At 46.1% G+C, this 21635-nt stretch overlaps 1 protein-coding gene across 2 annotated transcripts in view; it reads right to left on the reverse strand.

Moving 5' to 3' along the window:
• The window catches only part of stxbp1a (syntaxin binding protein 1a), a 57492-nt gene that overhangs the window by 16714 nt on the left and 19143 nt on the right, over nt 1-21635 (reverse strand). For both annotated transcript variants that reach the window (XM_052521492.1, XM_052521491.1), the window contains exons 3-13: nt 14852-14933; nt 13873-13949; nt 13349-13427; nt 12870-12973; nt 3390-3538; nt 3067-3151; nt 2600-2730; nt 1779-1886; nt 1523-1586; nt 1357-1422; nt 1197-1277 (exon numbers count right to left, since the gene is read on the reverse strand). In XM_052521492.1, the coding sequence (XP_052377452.1) occupies nt 1197-1277; nt 1357-1422; nt 1523-1586; nt 1779-1886; nt 2600-2730; nt 3067-3151; nt 3390-3538; nt 12870-12973; nt 13349-13427; nt 13873-13949; nt 14852-14933 (1026 nt within the window). The remainder of the gene's footprint in view (nt 1-1196; nt 1278-1356; nt 1423-1522; nt 1587-1778; nt 1887-2599; nt 2731-3066; nt 3152-3389; nt 3539-12869; nt 12974-13348; nt 13428-13872; nt 13950-14851; nt 14934-21635) is intronic.

Consider the following 21635-nt stretch of genomic DNA (forward strand, 5'->3'; position numbering starts at 1 on the left):
AGGCCTTTATGGTAGTGTGGCCAGACGGAAGCCACTCCTCAGTAAAAGGCACATGACAGCCCACTTGGAGTTTGCCAAGAGGCACCTAAAGACTCTCAGAAACAAGGTTCTCTGGTCTGATAAAACCAAGATTGAACTCTTTGGCCTGAATGCCAAGTGTCACGTCTGTAGGAAACCTGGCACCATCCCTACGGTGAAGCATGGTGGTGGCAGCATCATGCTGTGAGGATGTTTTTCAGCTGCAGGAAGACTAGTCAGGATCGAGGGAAAGATGAATGGAGCAATGCACAGAGAGATCCTTGATGAAAACCTGCTCCAGAGCGCTCAGGACCTCAGACTGGGGTGTAGGTTCACCTTCCATCAGGACAACAACCCTAAGCACACAGCCAAGACAACACAGTAGTGGCTTTGGGACAAGTCTCTGAATATCCTTGAGTGGCCCAGCCAGAGCCCGGACTTGAACCCGATCGAACATCTCTGGAGAGACCTGAAAATAGCTGTGCATCGACACTCCCCATCCAAGCGGATTTGCAGAGAAGAATGCGAGAAACTCCCCAAATACAGGTGTGCCAAGCTTGTTGTGTCATGCCCAAGAAGACTCAAGGCTGTAATCGCTGCCAAAGGTGCTTCAACAATGTACTGAGTAAAGGGTCTGAATACTTTTGTATTTCAGTTTCTTGTTTTTAATACATTAGCAAAAATTTCTAAAAACCTGTTTTTGCTTCTTCATTATAGGGTATTGTGTGTAGATTAATGAGGAAACTGTAATCAATTTTAGAATACGGCTGTAATGTAACAAAAATGTTGAAACATTAAAGGGGTCTGAATAATTTCAGAATGCAGTGTAGTGCCCTGTACTGTACAAGTAAGTAAGTAAGTTTGGGAGTCGGAATGGTAGACGGGAAAAACGCGGAAGGCAAATTTCGATTGAATGCATTCAGTTGTGCAACTGGCTAGATATCCCCTTTCCCGTTCCCAATAGTGTGTTTCTGTAGCATGAGGCAGCTTGATGTACAAGTACATCCCCTGGACAGGACGCTAGTCTATCGCAGGGTCGTACCCCCAATCTATCTATCAAACAGCGACGCATTGGGCTATAGTGCCCTAGAATGAGCCTCCTCTCTCCATCCCCTCCCACCTCTTCCCTGCCATCACTTCCATCCCTCATCTCCCCTCCATCCCTTCCTGTCCTTTACCTGCTCCACCCGACACAACTTGTCCACTGTGCCCTGGTAGTGCTTCATGCAGTCCTCAGCCAGCTGCAGGTGAGTAGAGTACTGAGACACACAGTGAGACAGGGTCAGTACACACATGTCATGTGCACATACAGACACACACACAGACACACACACTAACCTTGCTCAGCTCCTTCTGGTACTGGGGCATCTTCTTCAGCATCTGAGAGAGGTCCCTCATGGTGGTCTGTTGGAACACACAACAGGGTCCACTCAGCCGTAGGAACGTACTGACAAAGAGTATTACCAGACGGGGAGGCTTTCTGAAAGCATCCCTCGCTCCGTACCTTCTCTCCAGCAGTGTTCATCCTCTTGCTAGCAGAGAAGTCCTTCAGCTGGCGTGTCACCTCCCTGATGGCAGTTGGAGAAGATAGATAGAGAAGAAGAAGAGAACTAGTAAGTAGGAGAGCTCTACTTTGTTATGGCTTTATTTTTTCAAACAGTGGCAGTGATATAGACGAGAGAGAGGACGAGAGAGAGGACGAGAGAGAGAGAGAGAGAGAGAGGACGAGAGAGAGAGAGAGAAACGGGTGTGTGACTTACGTGGACACCTCAGCGATATGTTTGTGTCTGAGCCCCACCCACAGGTCATCGTCCTCGTGCAGCAGGACCTCCTTCTGAGAAGTGTCTCCCATCCCAGGGGAATCATATCTGATACAGACAGACACGTGAATGGACAGTCAGACAGATAGACAGGGGGAAATAATTAGCCAGGTAGATAGACAGAGACAGGAAGCTAGACGGAGACAGGAAGCTAGACGGAGACAGGGGGAGAGGCAAAGATAAATTGGGTCCAAACAGGCAAAAGCACTCATATATTTACTGTAATCAACACCAGCAGCCAGCAACAACATTGTGTTACTACACTACACTACATAGAAACTCCAGCACATAGAATTCACAGCCAAATATTTCAACACAAGACCAAACGTAAACTAGGCTAAATTGCAAAGCCATTCTTCGAACCTGGCACAGACGCCTGAGCCCTGAATGTAAGTGTGTGTGGGAAAGGTATCGAAGTCTCTAGCGATCTAAATCACCTTGTAGTGAAAGATTCTGTGGGCTCTACAGCTCCCCTCCCTGAACAGATTCCTTTCTTCTATTGACAGTAGTTACACCTAAACCTTCGCAGCTAGCTAGGCCTCAGCCTGTCTCTTTCCTTGGAGACTGCTGAAGGGAGGGATGTGAATGTCGAGACACACATACACATAGGCGAACACGCGCACACACACACACACACACACACACACACACACACACACACACACACACACACACACACACACACACACACACACACACACACACACACACACACACACACACACACACACACACACACACACACACACACACACACGTACCTGTAGACGTCGTTTTCAATGGGCAGCAGGTCGTAGCCCATGGCCTGGAAGGTGAGCTCATGCAGTACGGGGGAGACGGGGTCAAAAGCCCTGTCCAGGATGATCAGCTGAGAACGAGCCTTATCGGGACCCTGCAGAGAGAGAAGGATGGAGAGATAGAGGGGTAGAGGAGAGAGGTGCGGATTTACTCTGTGTCCTGATAGCTCCTACATCAAATATGTATACAGTCATTTAAATGATAATACATTTAATTTGTAACACCCTTCCATTGAAAGCCAATTGCAAAGTGCTACAGTGAGGTGGGATCTTTTGTAGCTGGTTGTTTATTAAAGTAGCACACGGTAACAGTACATGTCAGGTTCATATCTTCTATGTTCTCATATGTTCACTGCTAAAACATTTCCTTCTACCTCTAATCTAATAAACACTCGCTCCCTCATCCTTCCCTTGTTCCATCCCTCCCTCACCTCCCCCATGGTGGGGTCATCTGCCTTGTAGGCGTCCAGTTTGTCCTGCAACAGCTGGGCCAGGGTGGCGTTGTCTTTGTACTCCCTGAGCGAGAGAGAGCGAGAGAGAGAAAGAGTGGATGGAATTTAACAATATGTTTCTATCCCATTCACTGACCCCCTGTCAATGAGAGGTTGCCTCCCAAATGGTAACCTAGTCCCTATACTATACTTCTGACCCGTTCCCAGTAGTTCTTACATAGGGAATAGGCTGCCATTTGGGACACAGTAATATTGCTTTTCCTAATGTCCCCATTGTCTGAGATGCGCCCCCTGTGTCTCACCCTCGGTATCTGACAGCAGGGTACTCCTTCAGGGTGGCACACAGGGTGGCAAGCTGGTCTGCCAGCCTCTCCATCACTGGGTTCTTCAGCTGGGTCTTATGGGGGCTGTAGAAACTTTGGAAGGCATCCGGGTTGTCCAGAGAGTATACCTGCGCACACACACACACACACACACACACACACACACACACACACACACACACACACACACACACACACACACACACACACACACACACACACACACACACACACACACACACACACACACACACACACACATTTCATCAATCAAATGTTATTTGGCCTTTCCTTCCTGTATGTGTGTATGATAAGACAGTGACCGTGGCCTTTCCTTCCTGTATGTGTGTATGATGGGACAGTGACCGTGACCTTTCCTTCCTGTATGTGTGTATGATGGGACAGTGACCGTGACCTTTCCTTCCTGTATGTGTGTATGATGGGACAGTGACCGTGACCGTGACCTTTCCTTCCTGTATGTGTGTATGATGGGACAGTGACGTGGCCTTTCCTTCCTGTATGTGTGTATGATGGGACAGTGACCGTGGCCTTTCCTTCCTGTATGTGTGTATGATGGGACAGTGACCGTGACCTTTCCTTCCTGTATGTGTGTATGATGGGACAGTGACCGTGACCTTTCCTTCCTGTATGTGTGTATGATGGGACAGTGACGTGGCCTTTCCTTCCTGTATGTGTGTATGATGGGACAGTGACGTGGCCTTTCCTTCCTGTATGTGTGTATGATGGGGCAGTGACGTGGCCTTTCCTTCCTGTATGTGTGTATGATGGGACAGTGACGTGGCCTTTCCTTCCTGTATGTGTGTATGATGGGACAGTGACGTGGCCTTTCCTTCCTGTATGTGTGTATGATGGGACAGTGACGTGACCTTTCCTTCCTGTATGTGTGTATGATGGGACAGTGACCGTGACCTTTCCTTCCTGTATGTGTGTATGATGGGACAGTGACCTTTCCTTCCTGTATGTGTGTATGATGGGACAGTGACCGTGACCTTTCCTTCCTGTATGTGTGTATGATGGGACAGTGACCGTGACCTTTCCTTCCTGTATGTGTGTATGATGGGACAGTGACGTGACCGTGACCTTTCCTTCCTGTATGTGTGTATGATAAGACAGTGACCGTGACCTTTCCTTCCTGTATGTGTGTATGATGGGACAGTGACCGTGACCGTGACCTTTCCTTCCTGTATGTGTGTATGATGGGACAGTGACAGTGACCTTTCCATCCTGTATGTGTGTATGATGGGACAGTGATCGTGACCTTTCCTTCCTGTATGTGTGTATGATGGGACAGTGACGTGGCCTTTCCTTCCTGTATGCGTGTATGATGGGACAGTGACAGTGACCTTTCCTTCCTGTATGTGTGTATGATGGGACAGTGATCGTGACCTTTCCTTCCTGTATGTGTGTATGATGGGACAGTGACGTGGCCTTTCCTTCCTGTATGTGTGTATGATGGGACAGTGACGTGGCCTTTCCTTCCTGTATGTGTGTATGATGGGACAGTGACGTGGCCTTTCCTTCCTGTATGTGTGTATGATGGGACAGTGACGTGGCCTTTCCTTCCTGTATGTGTGTATGATGGGACAGTGACTGTGGCCTTTCCTTCCTGTATGTGTGTATGATGGGACAGTGACTGTGGCCTTTCCTTCCTGTATGTGTGTATGATGGGACAGTGACGTGGCCTTTCCTTCCTGTATGTGTGTATGATGGGACAGTGACGTGGCCTTTCCTTCCTGTATGTGTGTATGATGGGACAGTGACGTGGCCTTTCCTTCCTGTATGTGTGTATGATGGGACAGTGACGTGACCTTTCCTTCCTGTATGTGTGTATGATGAGACAGTGACGTGGCCTTTCCTTCCTGTATGTGTGTATGATGGGACAGTGACGTGGCCTTTCCTTCCTGTATGTGTGTATGATGGGACAGTGACGTGGCCTTTCCTTCCTGTATGTGTGTATGATGGGGCAGTGACCGTGGCCTTTCCTTCCTGTATGTGTGTATGATGGGACAGTGACCGTGACCTTTCCTTCCTGTATGTGTGTATGATGGGACAGTGACGTGACCTTTCCTTCCTGTATGTGTGTATGATGGGGCAGTGACGTGGCCTTTCCTTCCTGTATGTGTGTATGATGGGACAGTGACCGTGGCCTTTCCTTCCTGTATGTGTGTATGATGGGGCAGTGACGTGGCCTTTCCTTCCTGTATGTGTGTATGATGGGACAGTGACTGTGGCCTTTCCTTCCTGTATGTGTGTATGATGGGACAGTGACGTGACCTTTCCTTCCTGTATGTGTGTATGATGGGACAGTGACGTGGCCTTTCCTTCCTGTATGTGTGTATGATGGGACAGTGACCGTGACCTTTCCTTCCTGTATGTGTGTATGATGGGACAGTGACCGTGACCTTTCCTTCCTGTATGTGTGTATGATGGGCCTTTCCTTCCTGTATGTGTGTATGATGGGACAGTGACCGTGACCTTTCCTTCCTGTATGTGTGTATGATGGGACAGTGACCGTGACCTTTCCTTCCTGTATGTGTGTATGATGGGACAGTGACCGTGACCTTTCCTTCCTGTATGTGTGTATGATGGGACAGTGACGTGGCCTTTCCTTCCTGTATGTGTGTATGATGGGGCAGTGACCGTGGCCTTTCCTTCCTGTATGTGTGTATGATGGGACAGTGACGTGGCCTTTCCTTCCTGTATGTGTGTATGATGGGACAGTGACGTGGCCTTTCCTTCCTGTATGTGTGTATGATGGGACAGTGACCGTGACCTTTCCTTCCTGTATGTGTGTATTATGGGACAGTGACGTGGCCTTTCCTTCCTGTATGTGTGTATGATGGGACAGTGACCGTGACCTTTCCTTCCTGTATGTGTGTATGATGGGACAGTGACCGTGGCCTTTCCTTCCTGTATGCGTGTATGATGGGACAGTGACAGTGACCTTTCCATCCTGTATGTGTGTATGATGGGACAGTGATCGTGACCTTTCCTTCCTGTATGTGTGTATGATGGGACAGTGACGTGGCCTTTCCTTCCTGTATGTGTGTATGATGGGACAGTGACAGTGACCTTTCCTTCCTGTATGTGTGTATGATGGGACAGTGATCGTGACCTTTCCTTCCTGTATGTGTGTATGATGGGACAGTGACGTGGCCTTTCCTTCCTGTATGTGTGTATGATGGGACAGTGACGTGGCCTTTCCTTCCTGTATGTGTGTATGATGGGACAGTGACGTGGCCTTTCCTTCCTGTATGTGTGTATGATGGGACAGTGACGTGGCCTTTCCTTCCTGTATGTGTGTATGATGGGACAGTGACGTGGCCTTTCCTTCCTGTATGTGTGTATGATGGGACAGTGACGTGGCCTTTCCTTCCTGTATGTGTGTATGATGGGACAGTGACGTGGCCTTTCCTTCCTGTATGTGTGTATGATGGGGCAGTGACCGTGGCCTTTCCTTCCTGTATGTGTGTATGATGGGACAGTGACCGTGACCTTTCCTTCCTGTATGTGTGTATGATGGGACAGTGACGTGACCTTTCCTTCCTGTATGTGTGTATGATGGGGCAGTGACGTGGCCTTTCCTTCCTGTATGTGTGTATGATGGGACAGTGACTGTGGCCTTTCCTTCCTCTATGTGTGTATGATGGGACAGTGACGTGACCTTTCCTTCCTGTATGTGTGTATGATGGGACAGTGACGTGGCCTTTCCTTCCTGTATGTGTGTATGATGGGACAGTGACATGGCCTTTCCTTCCTGTATGTGTGTATGATGGGACAGTGACGTGGCCTTTCCTTCCTGTATGTGTGTATGATGGGACAGTGACTGTGGCCTTTCCTTCCTGTATGTGTGTATGATGGGGCAGTGACGTGGCCTTTCCTTCCTGTATGTGTGTATGATGGGACAGTGACGTGACCTTTCCTTCCTGTATGTGTGTATGATGGGACAGTGACGTGACCTTTCCTTCCTGTATGTGTGTATGATGGGGCAGTGACGTGGCACTTCCTTCCTGTATGTGTGTATGATGGGGCAGTGACGTGGCCTTTCCTTCCTGTATGTGTGTATGATGGGGCAGTGACCGTGGCCTTTCCTTCCTGTATGTGTGTATGATGGGACAGTGACCGTGGCCTTTCCTTCCTGTATGTGTGTATGATGGGACAGTGACCGTGGCCTTTCCTTCCTGTATGTGTGTATGATGGGACAGTGACGTGACCTTTCCTTCCTGTATGTGTGTATGATGGGACAGTGACGTGGCCTTTCCTTCCTGTATGTGTGTATGATGGGACAGTGACGTGGCCTTTCCTTCTTGTATGTGTGTATGATGGGGCAGTGTCGTGGCCTTTCCTTCCTGTATGTGTGTATGATGGGACAGTGACGTGGCCTTTCCTTCCTGTATGTGTGTATGATGGGACAGTGACCGTGGCCTTTCCTTCCTGTATGTGTGTATGATGGGGCAGTGACGTGGCCTTTCCTTCCTGTATGTGTGTATGATGGGACAGTGACGTGGCCTTTCCTTCCTGTATGTGTGTATGATGGGGCAGTGACGTGGCCTTTCCTTCCTGTATGTGTGTATGATGGGCCTTTCCTTCATGGCGTATTTATTGGTAATGTACAGTGCATTCGGAAAGTAGTCAGACCCCTTAACTTTTCCCATATTTTGTAACGTTACAGCCTTATTCTAATACGGATTAAATAAAAAAATGTCCTCATCAATCTACACACAATACCCCATAATGACATCACAATACCCCATAATGACATCACAATACCCCATAATGACATCACAATACCCCATAATGACATCACAATACCCCATAATGACATCACAATACCCCATAATGACATCACAATACCCCATAATGACATCACAATACCCCATAATGACAAAAAAATAATTGTTGAAATGTCTGCAAATGTATATATATATATATAAAATAACGTATTTACATCAATATTCTTTGCTATGAGACTCGAAATGTGGGTAATGTGCATCCTGTTTCTGGTCATCCTTGATGTTTCCACAACTTAATTGGAATCCACCTGTGGTAAATTCAATTGATTGGACATGATTTGGAAAGGCACACACCTGTCTATATAAGGTCCCAAAGTTGACAGTGCCTGTCAGCGCAAAAACTAAGCCAATGAGGTTGAAGGAATTATCTGTAGAGCTCAGAGACAGGATTGTGTCGAGGCACAGATCTGGGGAAGGGTAACAAAACATTTCTGCAGCATTGAAGGTCCCCAAGAACACAGTGGCATCAAGAACACAGTGACCTCCATCATTCTTAAATGGAAGACGTTTAGAACCACAAAGACTCTTCCTAGAGCTGGCCGTCTGGCCAAACTGAGCAATCGGGGGAGAAGGGCCTTGGTCAGGGAGGTGACCAAGAACCAGATGGTTACTGTGAGAGCTACAGAGTTCCTCTGGTTGTCCTTCTGGAAGGTTCTCCCATCTCTGCAGCACTCCACTAATCAGGCCTTTATGGTGGAGTGGCCAGATGGAAGCCACTCATCAGTCCACTTGGAGTTTGCCAGAAGACACCTGAAGGACTCTCAAACCGTGAGAAACAAGATTCTTCGGTCTGATGAAACCAAGGTTGAACTTTTTGGCCTTAATGCGAAGCGTCACATCTGGAGGAAACCTGACACCATCCCTACGGTGAAGCATGGTGTTGGTATCATCATACAATGGGGGTGTTTTTCACCAGCAGGGACTGGGACACTAGCAGATGTTTTTCACCAGCAGGGACTGGGACACTAGCAGATGTTTTTCACCAGCAGGGACTGGGACACTAGCAGATGTTTTTCACCAGCAGGGACTGGGACACTAGCAGATGTTTTTCACCAGCAGGGACTGGGACACTAGTAGGTGTTTTTCACCAGCAGGGACTGGGACACTAGCAGATGTTTTTCACCAGCAGGGACTGGGACACTAGTAGGTGTTTTTCACCAGCAGGGACTGGGACACTAGCAGATGTTTTTCACCAGCAGGGACTGGGACACTAGCAGATGTTTTTCACCAGCAGGGACTGGGACACTAGTAGGTGTTTTTCACCAGCAGGGACTGGGACACTAGCAGATGTTTTTCACCAGCAGGGACTGGGACACTAGCAGATGTTTTTCACCAGCAGGGACTGGGACACTAGCAGATGTTTTTCACCAGCAGGGACTGGGACACTAGCAGATGTTTTTCACCAGCAGGGACTGGGACACTAGCAGATGTTTTTCACCAGCAGGGACTGGGACACTAGCAGATGTTTTTCACCAGCAGGGACTGGGACACTAGCAGATGTTTTTCACCAGCAGGGACTGGGACACTAGCAGATGTTTTTCACCAGCAGGGACTGGGACACTAGCAGATGTTTTTCACCAGCAGGGACTGGGACACTAGTAGGTGTTTTTCACCAGCAGGGACTGGGACACTAGTAGGTGTTTTTCACCAGCAGGGACTGGGACACTAGCAGGTTTTTCACCAGCAGGGACTGGGACACTAGCAGATGTTTTTCACCAGCAGGGACTGGGACACTAGCAGATGTTTTTCACCAGCAGGGACTGGGACACTAGCAGATGTTTTTCACCAGCAGGGACTGGGACACTAGCAGATGTTTTTCACCAGCAGGGACTGGGACACTAGCAGATGTTTTTCACCAGCAGGGACTGGGACACTAGCAGATGTTTTTCACCAGCAGGGACTGGGACACTAGTAGGTGTTTTTCACCAGCAGGGACTGGGACACTAGCAGATGTTTTTCACCAGCAGGGACTGGGACACTAGCAGATGTTTTTCACCAGCAGGGACTGGGACACTAGCAGATGTTTTTCACCAGCAGGGACTGGGACACTAGCAGATGTTTTTCACCAGCAGGGACTGGGACACAGGGACTGGGACACTAGCAGATGTTTTTCACCAGCAGGGACTGGGACACTAGTAGGTGTTTTTCACCAGCAGGGACTGGGACACTAGCAGATGTTTTTCACCAGCAGGGACTGGGACACTAGCAGATGTTTTTCACCAGCAGGGACTGGGACACTAGCAGATGTTTTTCACCAGCAGGGACTGGGACACTAGCAGATGTTTTTCACCAGCAGGGACTGGGACACTAGCAGATGTTTTTCACCAGCAGGGACTGGGACACTAGCAGATGTTTTTCACCAGCAGGGACTGGGACACTAGCAGATGTTTTTCACCAGCAGGGACTGGGACACTAGCAGATGTTTTTCACCAGCAGGGACTGGGACACTAGTAGGTGTTTTTCACCAGCAGGGACTGGGACACTAGCAGATGTTTTTCACCAGCAGGGACTGGGACACTAGCAGATGTTTTTCACCAGCAGGGACTGGGACACTAGCAGATGTTTTTCACCAGCAGGGACTGGGACACTAGCAGATGTTTTTCACCAGCAGGGACTGGGACACTAGCAGATGTTTTTCACCAGCAGGGACTGGGACACTAGTAGGTGTTTTTTCACCAGCAGGGACTGGGACACTAGCAGATGTTTTTCACCAGCAGGGACTGGGACACTAGCAGATGTTTTTCACCAGCAGGGACTGGGACACTAGCAGATGTTTTTCACCAGCAGGGACTGGGACACTAGCAGATGTTTTTCACCAGCAGGGACTGGGACACTAGCAGATGTTTTTCACCAGCAGGGACTGGGACACTAGCAGATGTTTTTCACCAGCAGGGACTGGGACACTAGTAGGTGTTTTTCACCAGCAGGGACTGGGACACTAGTAGGTGTTTTTCACCAGCAGGGACTGGGACACTAGTAGGTGTTTTTCACCAGCAGGGACTGGGACACTAGCAGATGTTTTTCACCAGCAGGGACTGGGACACTAGCAGATGTTTTTCACCAGCAGGGACTGGGACACTAGCAGATGTTTTTCACCAGCAGGACTGATGTTTTTCACCAGCAGGGACTGGGACACTAGCAGATGTTTTTCACCAGCAGGGACTGGGACACTAGCAGATGTTTTTCACCAGCAGGGACTGGGACACTAGCAGATGTTTTTCACCAGCAGGGACTGGGACACTAGTAGGTGTTTTTCACCAGCAGGGACTGGGACACTAGTAGGTGTTTTTCACCAGCAGGGACTGGGACACTAGTAGGTGTTTTTCACCAGCAGGGACTGGGACACTAGCAGATGTTTTTCACCAGCAGGGACTGGGACACTAGCAGATGTTTTTCACCAGCAGGGACTGGGACACTAGCAGATGTTTTTCACCAGCAGGGACTGGGACACTAGCAGATGTTTTTCACCAGCAGGGACTGGGACACTAGCAGATGTTTTTCACCAGCAGGGACTGGGACACTAGCAGATGTTTTTCACCAGCAGGGACTGGGACACTAGCAGATGTTTTTCACCAGCAGGGACTGGGACACTAGCAGATGTTTTTCACCAGCAGGGACTGGGACACTAGCAGATGTTTTTCACCAGCAGGGACTGGGAGACTAGCAGATGTTTTTCACCAGCAGGGACTGGGACACTAGCAGATGTTTTTCACCAGCAGGGACTGGGACACTAGCAGATGTTTTTCACCAGCAGGGACTGGGACACTAGCAGATGTTTTTCACCAGCAGGGACTGGGACACTAGCAGATGTTTTTCACCAGCAGGGACTGGGACACTAGCAGATGTTTTTCACCAGCAGGGACTGGGACACTAGCAGATGTTTTTCACCAGCAGGGACTGGGACACTAGCAGATGTTTTTCACCAGCAGGGACTGGGACACTAGCAGATGTTTTTCACCAGCAGGGACTGGGACACTAGTCAGGTTTGAGGGAAAGATGAACGGAGCAAAGTACATAGAGATCCTTGATGAAAACCTGCTCCAGAGCGCTCAGAACTGGGAGACTAGTCAGGATCAAGGCAAAGATGAACGGAGCAAAGTACAGAAAGATCTTTGATGAAAACCTGCTCCAGAGCGCTCAGAACCTCAGACTGGTACGAAGGTTCACCTTCCAACAGGACAACAACCGTAAGCACACAGCCAAGACAACGCAGGAGTGGCTTCGGGACAAGTCTCTGAATGTCCTTGAGTGGCCCAGCCAGAGCCCGGACCTGAAACCGGACCTGAACATTTCTCTCTCCATCCTCCCGTTCTCCATCTCAATCGATCTCAAATCAAACCAAACAAATTTGTATTTGTTACATAACTCATTTTACAAAAGCTATAAAAGGTGCAGTGAAATATTTATGTGCTCCCTCAACATTGTCGTACAATAATCAATATCCATAATAATAAGCAGAGAACGGGTCATAGAAGAAGACAATATGCATAGTGGCAGTAAACTGATATGTACATAACTCTCTGGCTATTCTAGGATCCCTCTATCTCTGGATCTTTCCCTCTGGCTCCTCATGGATCGCTCGATCTCCCTCCATCTCTCTATTTCCCTGCCTCTCTCCTTCTGTTTCTCTCCCTCCGTTTGGTACCTGCGATTCGTAGGGCAGGAAGGCGATGTTGATCTCCGTCAGGGTCTTGATGGATTTGGAGGCACGGCTCTTCACTACCTCGTTGAAAAGTGGGTCTGGGCAGGCTGAAACAGGGAGAGGTTGATGTGAGTGTGAGTGGTGGTTCGGCGTGGCTCAGTTCAGTTGGTAGAGCACGGCACTTACAACATCAGGATTGTGGGTTTGATAAAAGCATAATAAAATATTAAGGACCCTTGTTTCAAAGGATGATGATGCTGAAAATGATGAGCTCTATTGAAAAATAAATAATATATAAAAAAAATAAAAAAAAGTGTTTTCTTTCATTGCACATTATTCCTTCCATGAAGTAATTTGACCAACGTCACAGCCCTCTCCACCAAGAATGAATGGCTGAGGTTGCACTCATGTCCATTGAGCTGTGTAGTGAATCCGCAGAGCGCTCGAGGTGTAGTGGAAAGGCTCCTCCGGGAGCTACTCACAGTCAGTGAAGAAGACGTGGGCTGCTTTGTATTTGGCTGAATGTGGGTCTTTGAAGTCTCCGATTAGGGTCTGCACAGACTGGAGAGAGAAGAAGAGCGTAAGACGTCTTAGTGTGTGTGTGTGTGTGTGTGTGTGTGTGTGTGTGTGTGTGTGTGTGTGTGTGTGTGTGTGTGTGTGTGTGTGTGTGTGTGTGTGTGTGTGTGTGTGTGTGTGTGTGTGTGTGTGTGTGTGTGTGTCAGCATGTGTCTGTCAGCGTGGGCCTGCATGCGCTGTACGTGTTTGAATAAGGATGGGAGAGGTAGAGAGTAAAACTGGTAGACGGAAGGAAGCTAGAGATCCTGTCCATAGACACACATGAGTATTGTGTGGTTTGCGTAGGCTGAGTCAACAACCCTGGGTTTGGGTACCATCTTATACAGAATGGTGGCATATGGTCTCTGTGTACAGTGAGAACAGAAAGCTGCCAGAGATAGTGTTCTAAATATAGACTGTGAGAGGGAGATGATGGTGTGTGTGTGTGTACCTTGTCAGTGGGGGTAATCAGGTAAATGGCCTCCAGGGTGGGAAGAGGCTCTCGTCGCTTGTTTATATCCTCCACAACTAGGGGGGGTAGAGAGAGGTAGAGAGAGAGGTAGAGAGAGAGGTGGTTATATCATGGTAGCATGATGGCTGAGTCATGGTAGCCAAATGGTAGTGCATCTGTAACAAGTGTTGAATTTCACATATAATTACAGAATACCCGAATAGTTTCCCTGATATTAGTGTTCCATTCCTTTTGTTGTTGTAAGTGTCCTTTTTAATGTCGCACACATCCCTCTCCTTCTGCCCCGCCCCCCTTCAGTTACTGAAACATTCCCCCGGGAAATCATAATCAATCATATATGTTACAACACGTATCATGACTTTATATGGTCACTTACATTACAATGGTCTCCCACCAATATATTGGGATGCTCATTTGTACTCTGCAGAGAAGTTTGGGCAGCTAAGTATTTGTTCATGGAAGGTTTCCCTGTCATTATCAGGTGTGTCACGTGTCTCTGTTTGTCGAGTTATGTTGACGATATTTAAAACTGTTAGTTTGCAAGTGCATGTCATGTACTGTGCTGTGCTGTGCTGTGCTGTGCTGTGCTGTACTGTATGTAAATGCCTGGCTGTTATTGAGAGAGTTGTCTAGTCTAGGCCTGTAGGCAATACAGTACATTTCTCTTTCATAATGTAAATGGCATTTGTCTTACATTATGTCATTCGCGAGCTTATTGTTATATGCCCTGTTTACAGCACCCATGTGGAAGAGGGGAGTTTGGCGTATTAGGGCAGCACGGCAATTGTTCATTGGACGTTTTTGCTGTCATTATCAGAGAATAAAAAGACCTACACCAACCCTGATCCTCTGGTCGTATGTAAGCCAATCAAAACACAACGCAGAGGCAATCGACACCGGTCCCACATACAGTATAACAATAGAGGCGGATGAGGTTTAAATCGAGCAGAGTGCTTACTGGTGATACCCTCTGACATGATGTCGGTCATCTTGCAACAGGAGGACAGCATCCTCATGCTCAGCTGGTCCACAATCAGGGCCTGAGGCCAGGAAGAGAAAACAGTGAGAAACCAGGGAGAGTAAGACAGAGGGTTTGGAAAACAAGGTTAGGACTCTCTAATCCTATTCAAATGTTTCATTGGTAGCACTGGTGCAGTGCACCCAACTTCACAACGATCATGAAACAGTACTGAGGAGCACCTGAAAAAGATTAGATTTAAATTACATTTAGATAGCCCATATGACTACTTTTGATGTAGCTATCCAGAAGGCCTTCTCTAGTCATTATACAACATTAACAATGTCTACTGTATTTCTGATCAATTTGATGTTATTTTATATGGACAAAAAAAAAGTGATTTTCTTTCAAAAACAAGGACATTTCTAAGTGACAAGTCGAAGAGCCTTACGGTCAAATCGCCGTCATGTACACCACTATGATGGTTGATAGTGAATGTTCGGGGTTCAAGGTGGCTTCGCATCAAGCTTTTTTATTAAGGAAAAAATAATAATTCACTCCTGGTCGTCTATGATGAATTCAAAGTTAATAGCGCTGAAGTTAATTCACTCCTGGTCGTCTATGCTGAATTCAAAGTTAATAGCGCTGAAGTTAATTCACTCCTGGTCGTCTATGCTGAATTCAAAGTTAATAGCGCTGAAGTTAATTCACTCCTGGTCGTCTATGATGAATTCAAAGTTAATAGCGCTGAAGTTAATTCACTCCTGGTCGTCTATGCTGAATTCAAAGTTAATAGCGCTGAAGTTAATTCACTCCTGGTCGTCTATGCTGAATTCAAAGTTAATAGCGCTGAAGTTAATTCACTCCTGGTCGTCTATGATGAATTCAAAGTTAATAGCGCTGAAGTTAATTCACTCCTGGTCGTCTATGATGAATTCAAAATAACACGTGTGAGAGTGGAGGATTATAATAATGCATATCAAATGCTGTATATGTGAGTGTCGCCTAAATAAGAAATTAAGTGGTGTTTTTGGTCTAACGGCAACCTTTTAGTATGATATTATATTCGGTATGTTAGGCCTGTGTCGAATACTAATGACTCGTGCAAATGTATTGCGAGACATTGACTCAGCTTTGATCTGAACTTTATTAAACGAGCACCATTCTGAAAAGTGGTGGAGCTCTGGTGTGCTCCGGCAGCACTACACTACCCAAGGGACTCCAAGAAGCTCCTCATTAAATATATGTATCCCGTTTCAAGAAGCTAGGCGTATGTCGCATGTCACTACTTCATAGGAGAGGCATGTGAATGTTTTTATTTATATATATATATAAATGTTTTTTTTAAATCAAAATAAGTTTTGACAGAAATGCCTTCTGGAACATGTGAACTTTCATGTGCCTTAATAACAAACTTGTAAGTCATCTTTAAATACAAATAAAATTGTTAAATTAGGAGTCTTGTTGCTTTAGCCATGGAAAAATACAGGAACCTTCCCGCTAGCCATGATTGGCTGAGATAATGGATGGGCTGGACGTGCCGAGAGACGAGTTCGGATTGGTCTGCCATGTAGCAGGCTTCTGTCTATAACATGAGCTGGTCAGAATGTGTGGATAATCCTTCTACCTCAGCTTTTTTTGAAAGATATCAGGAAGAACTGAAAAAGTGTTGCATTGCTGCACTAAAGTTAATAGCGCTGAAGTTAATAGCTCTGAAGATAATAGCTCTGAAGTTAGTAGCGCTGAAGTTAATAGCTCTGAAGTTAATAGCTCTGAAGTTAATAGCTCTGAAGTTAATAGCTCTGAAGCTAATAGCTCTGAAGTTAGTAGCGCTGAAGTTAATAGCTCTGAAGTTAATAGCGCTGAAGTTAATAGCGCTGAAGTTAATAGCTCTGAAGATAATAGCTCTGAAGTTAATAGCTCTGAAGTTAATAGCTCTGAAGTTAATAGCTCTGAAGTTAATAGCTCTGAAGTTAGTAGCTCTGAAGTTAATAGCTCTGAAGATAATAGCTCTGAAGTTAATAGCTCTGAAGTTAATAGCTCTGAAGTTAATAGCTCTGAAGTTAGTAGCGCTGAAGTTAATAGCTCTGAAGTTAATAGCGCTGAAGTTAATAGCTCTGAAGATAATAGCTCTGAAGATAATAGCTCTGAAGTTAATAGCTCTGAAGTTAATAGCTCTGAAGTTAGTAGCGCTGAAGTTAATAGCTCTGAAGTTAATAGCGCTGAAGTTAATAGCGCTGAAGTTAATAGCTCTGAAGATAATAGCTCTGAAGATAATAGCTCTGAAGTTAATAGCTCTGAAGTTAATAGCTCTGAAGTTAATAGCGCTGAAGTTAATAGCTCTGAAGTTAATAGCTCTGAAGTTAATAGCTCTGAAGATAATAGCTCTGAAGATAATAGCTCTGAAGTTAATAGCGCTGAAGTTAATAGCTCTGAAGTTAATAGCTCTGAAGATAATAGCTCTGAAGTTAATAGCGCTGAAGTTAATAGCTCTGAAGTTAATAGCGCTGAAGTTAATAGCGCTGAAGTTAATAGCGCTGAAGTTAATAGCGCTGAAGTTAATAGCGCTGAAGATAATAGCGCTAAAGTTAATAGCGCTAAAGATAATAGCGCTGAAGTTAATAGCGCTAAAGATAATAGCGCTGAAGTTAATAGCGCTGAAGATAATAGCACTGAAGATAATAGCACTGAAGATAATAGCACTGAAGTTAATAGCACTGAAGATAATAGCTCTGAAGTTAATAGCGCTGAAGTTAATAGCACTGAAGTTAATAGCACTGAAGTTAATAGCTCTGAAGTTAATAGCGCTGAAGTTAATAGCACTGAAGTTAATAGCTCTGAAGTTAATAGCGCTGAAGTTAATAGCACTGAAGTTAATAGCTCTGAAGATAATAGCGCTGAAGTTAATAGCCATGGACTACTTTCTGGAGGATGATCGTGCCATGTTGACTCTCTCTGACTCAGATTGTCACGACTCCGACCGAAGGACACTCCCCTTCCCGTTCGGGTGGCGCTCGGCGGTCGTCGTCGCCGGCCTACTAGCTGCTACTGATTATTTTCCTCCCCCTCCTTATGTGTTGATTGAGTGCACCTGTTTTGAGTTAGGTAGTAAGGCTTTATTAGTCAGCCGGCCCGCAGGGTTCCTTGTGCGGGATTAATTATTGTGATCGTCTGTTTGGTGTACTTGTGTGCACGTCTATGGGTTTTGTGTTTTCCCATTTTGTGGGTTTTCCCTGGACAGTTTAGCCCCCCTGTTTGGGGCATTTGTTCGTTCAGTACGCCCTGTGTTTTTGTGAGGGTTGGCTTATGTTCAGCGTTTCTCAGTGCATTAAAATAGCACTCCCCTGAACTCTCTGCTTCCTGCGCCTGACTCCTCACCCACTACACTCAGACCGTTACACAGATGAATGAGGAAATCCCGGATTTAAGTAAAAACATTTTAATTGAACCAGACATTATAGAATCTTCCCCATCACTGTCCTCATAAAAAAATGGTGATCAACAGTGTTGTTGTCACGTAAGAAGTTGACTGAGTTTTGAAATCTCTTGAGCACCCATCTCTCGGAAGCCGAGAGATGATTCCCAAATACAGAGGGAGTTGAAAAGAGAACACAGGAGGCTGTTGTATAAAACACCTGTCTCCGGATTATATATTCAACTAAGGGCAAGCACGGAATCTGTGACATAGGGTGAAAGTTGTTTTCATTGAAAATGGCTTAAGAGGATGTGAACCACACTGAATAGTTTAGACAAGGAAGAGCTCTCCGGTAGGTGTACCAAAACATTCACGGGCCATTTTCTCAAAAGTGAGGTTACAAGTTTCAAAGCAGAATTACTTTTCCATTGTTCCTCAACTGTAGTGTATGATATACCATTTTCTAGCTCGGAGTCTCTACTTTTATCCAATGTAAAAAACACCATTTCAAATGTTGCTGCATACTGTAGGACCGAATCCAGGTGGTGGGTGACATATTTGTAATCTTGGTGCACTTCCCTTCGCAACACTAATCACAATAAATGTAATTCTACACTTCAAAGGAAAATAACTATATCTCACCTGGGATTCGAAGTTACCACAAATGGTGAAAATTACCAGGAGCCAGGCTTGCTACACTGTGAGCTATTCATGCTGTTTTCCTCTTCACTCTCACAGGTGAGGTGAAATCATACTCTCACAGGTGAGATGAAATCATACTCTCACAGGTGAGATGAAATCATACTCTCACAGGTGAGGTGAAATCATGCTTTCCACCTGGCTACTCCTACCCCGGTCAACAGCACTGCACCCCCAACAGCAACTCGCCCAAGCCTTCCCCATTTCTCCTTCTCCCAAATCTGTTCAGCTGATGTTCTGAAAGAGCTGCAAAATCTGGACCCCTACAAATCAGCCGGGCTAGACAATCTGGACCCTTTCTTTCTAAAATGATTTGCCGAAATTGTTGCCACCCCTATTACTAGCCTGTTCAACCTCTCTTTCGTGTCGTCTGAGATTCCCAAAGATTGGAAAGCAGCTGCGGTCATCCCCCTCTTCAAAGGGGGGGACACTCTTGACCCAAACTGCTACAGACCATCTATCCTACCATGCCTTTATAAGGTCTTCGAAAGCCAAGTCAACAAACAGATTACCGACCATTTAGAATCTCACCATACCTTCTCTGCTATGCAATCTGGTTTCAGAGCTGGTCATGGGTGCACCTCAGCCACGCTCAAGGTCCTAAACGATATCTTAACCGCCATCGATAAGAAACATTACTGTGCAGCCGTATTCATTGATCTGGCCAAGGCTTTCGACTCTGTCAATCACCACATCCTCATCGGCAGACTCGACAGCCTTGGTTTCTCAAATGATTGCCTCGCCTGGTTCACCAACTACTTCTCTGATAGAGTTCAGTGTGTCAAATCGGAGGGTCTGCTGTCTGGACCTCTGGCAGTCTCTATAGGGGTGCCACAGGGTTCAATTCTTGGACCGACTCTCTTCTCTGTATACATCAATGAGGTCGCTCTTGCTGCTGGTGATTCTCTGATCCACCTCTACGCAGACGACACCATTCTGTATACTTCTGGCCCGTCTTTGGACACTGTGTTAACAACCCTCCAGGCAAGCTTCAATGCCATACAACTCTCCTTCCGTGGCCTCCAATTGCTCTTAAATACAAGTAAAACTAAATGCATGCTCTTCAACCGATCGCTACCTGCACCTACCCGCCTGTCCAACATCACTACTCTGGACGGCTCTGACTTAGAATACGTGGACAACTACAAATACTTAGGTGTCTGGTTAGACTGTAAACTCTCCTTCCAGACCCATATCAAACATCTCCAATCCAAAGTTAAATCTAGAATTGGCTTCCTATTTCGCAACAAAGCATCCTTCACTCATGCTGCCAAACATACCCTTGTAAAACTGACCATCCTACCAATCCTACCCTGTCATCTACAAGACCCTGCTAGGTAGTCCCCCTTATCTCAGCTCGCTGGTCACCACAGCATCTCCCACCTGTAGCACACGCTCCAGCAGGTATATCTCTCTGGTCACCCCCAAAACCAATTCTTTCTTTGGCCGCCTCTCCTTCCAGTTCTCTGCTGCCAATGACTGGAACGAACTACAAAAATCTCTGAAACTGGAAACACTTATCTCCCTCACTAGCTTTAAGCACCAGCTGTCAGAGCAGCTCACAGATTACTGCACCTGTACATAGCCCACCTATAATTTAGCCCAAACAACTACCTCTTTCCCAACTGTATTTAATTAATTAATTTATTTTGCTCCTTTGCACCCCATTATTTTTATTTCTACTTTGCACAGTCTTCCACTGCAAATCTACCATTCTAGTGTTTTACTTGCTATATTGTATTTACTTTGCCACCAAGGCCTTTTTTGCCTTTACCTCCCTTATCTCACCTCATTTGCTCATATTGTATATAGACTTGTTTATACTGTATTATTGACTGTATGTTTGTTTTACTCCATGTGTAACTCTGTGTCGTTGTATGTGTCGAACTGCTTTGCTTTATCTTGGCCAGGTCGCAATTGTAAATGAGAACTTGTTCTCAAATTGCCTACCTGGTTAAATAAAGGTGAAATAAATAAATAAATACTCTCACAGGTGAGATGAAATCATACACTCACAGGTGAGATGAAATCATACACTCACAGGTGAGGTGAAATCATACACTCACAGGTGAGATGAAATCATACACTCACAGGTGAGATGAAATCATACACTCACAGGTGAGATGAAATCATACACTCACAGGTGAGGTGAAATCATACACTCACAGGTGAGGTGAAATCATACTCTCACAGGTGAGGTGAAATCATACACTCACGGGTGAGGTGAAATCATACACTCACAGGTGAGGTGAGATCATACTCTCACAGGTGAGGTGAAATCATACACTCACAGGTGAGATGAAATCATACACTCACAGGTGAGGTGAAATCATACACTCACAGGTGAGATGAAATCATACACTCACAGGTGAGATGAAATCATACACTCACAGGTGAGGTGAAATCATACACTCACAGGTGAGGTGAAATCATACTCTCACAGGTGAGATGAAATCATACAATGTATCCTCTTTGCTCGTGATGTGTGTTGCACAAATAACGATACAATGTAACAACAGCCGGATGGCACAAATATAATTTTGCCATTCAATGTATTATCTGGGTGAATATTTTTCTAGGTGCCTGGTGACAACAAATAAAAACTACATGTAATACTTGCGAGAATACACAACGAAACGGTCACAATTAGACCAAAGGGTCTCTGTTTCA

Source organism: Oncorhynchus keta, chromosome 6, assembly GCF_023373465.1.
Source record: "Oncorhynchus keta strain PuntledgeMale-10-30-2019 chromosome 6, Oket_V2, whole genome shotgun sequence".
Classification (NCBI taxonomy): Eukaryota; Metazoa; Chordata; class Actinopteri; order Salmoniformes; family Salmonidae; genus Oncorhynchus; species Oncorhynchus keta.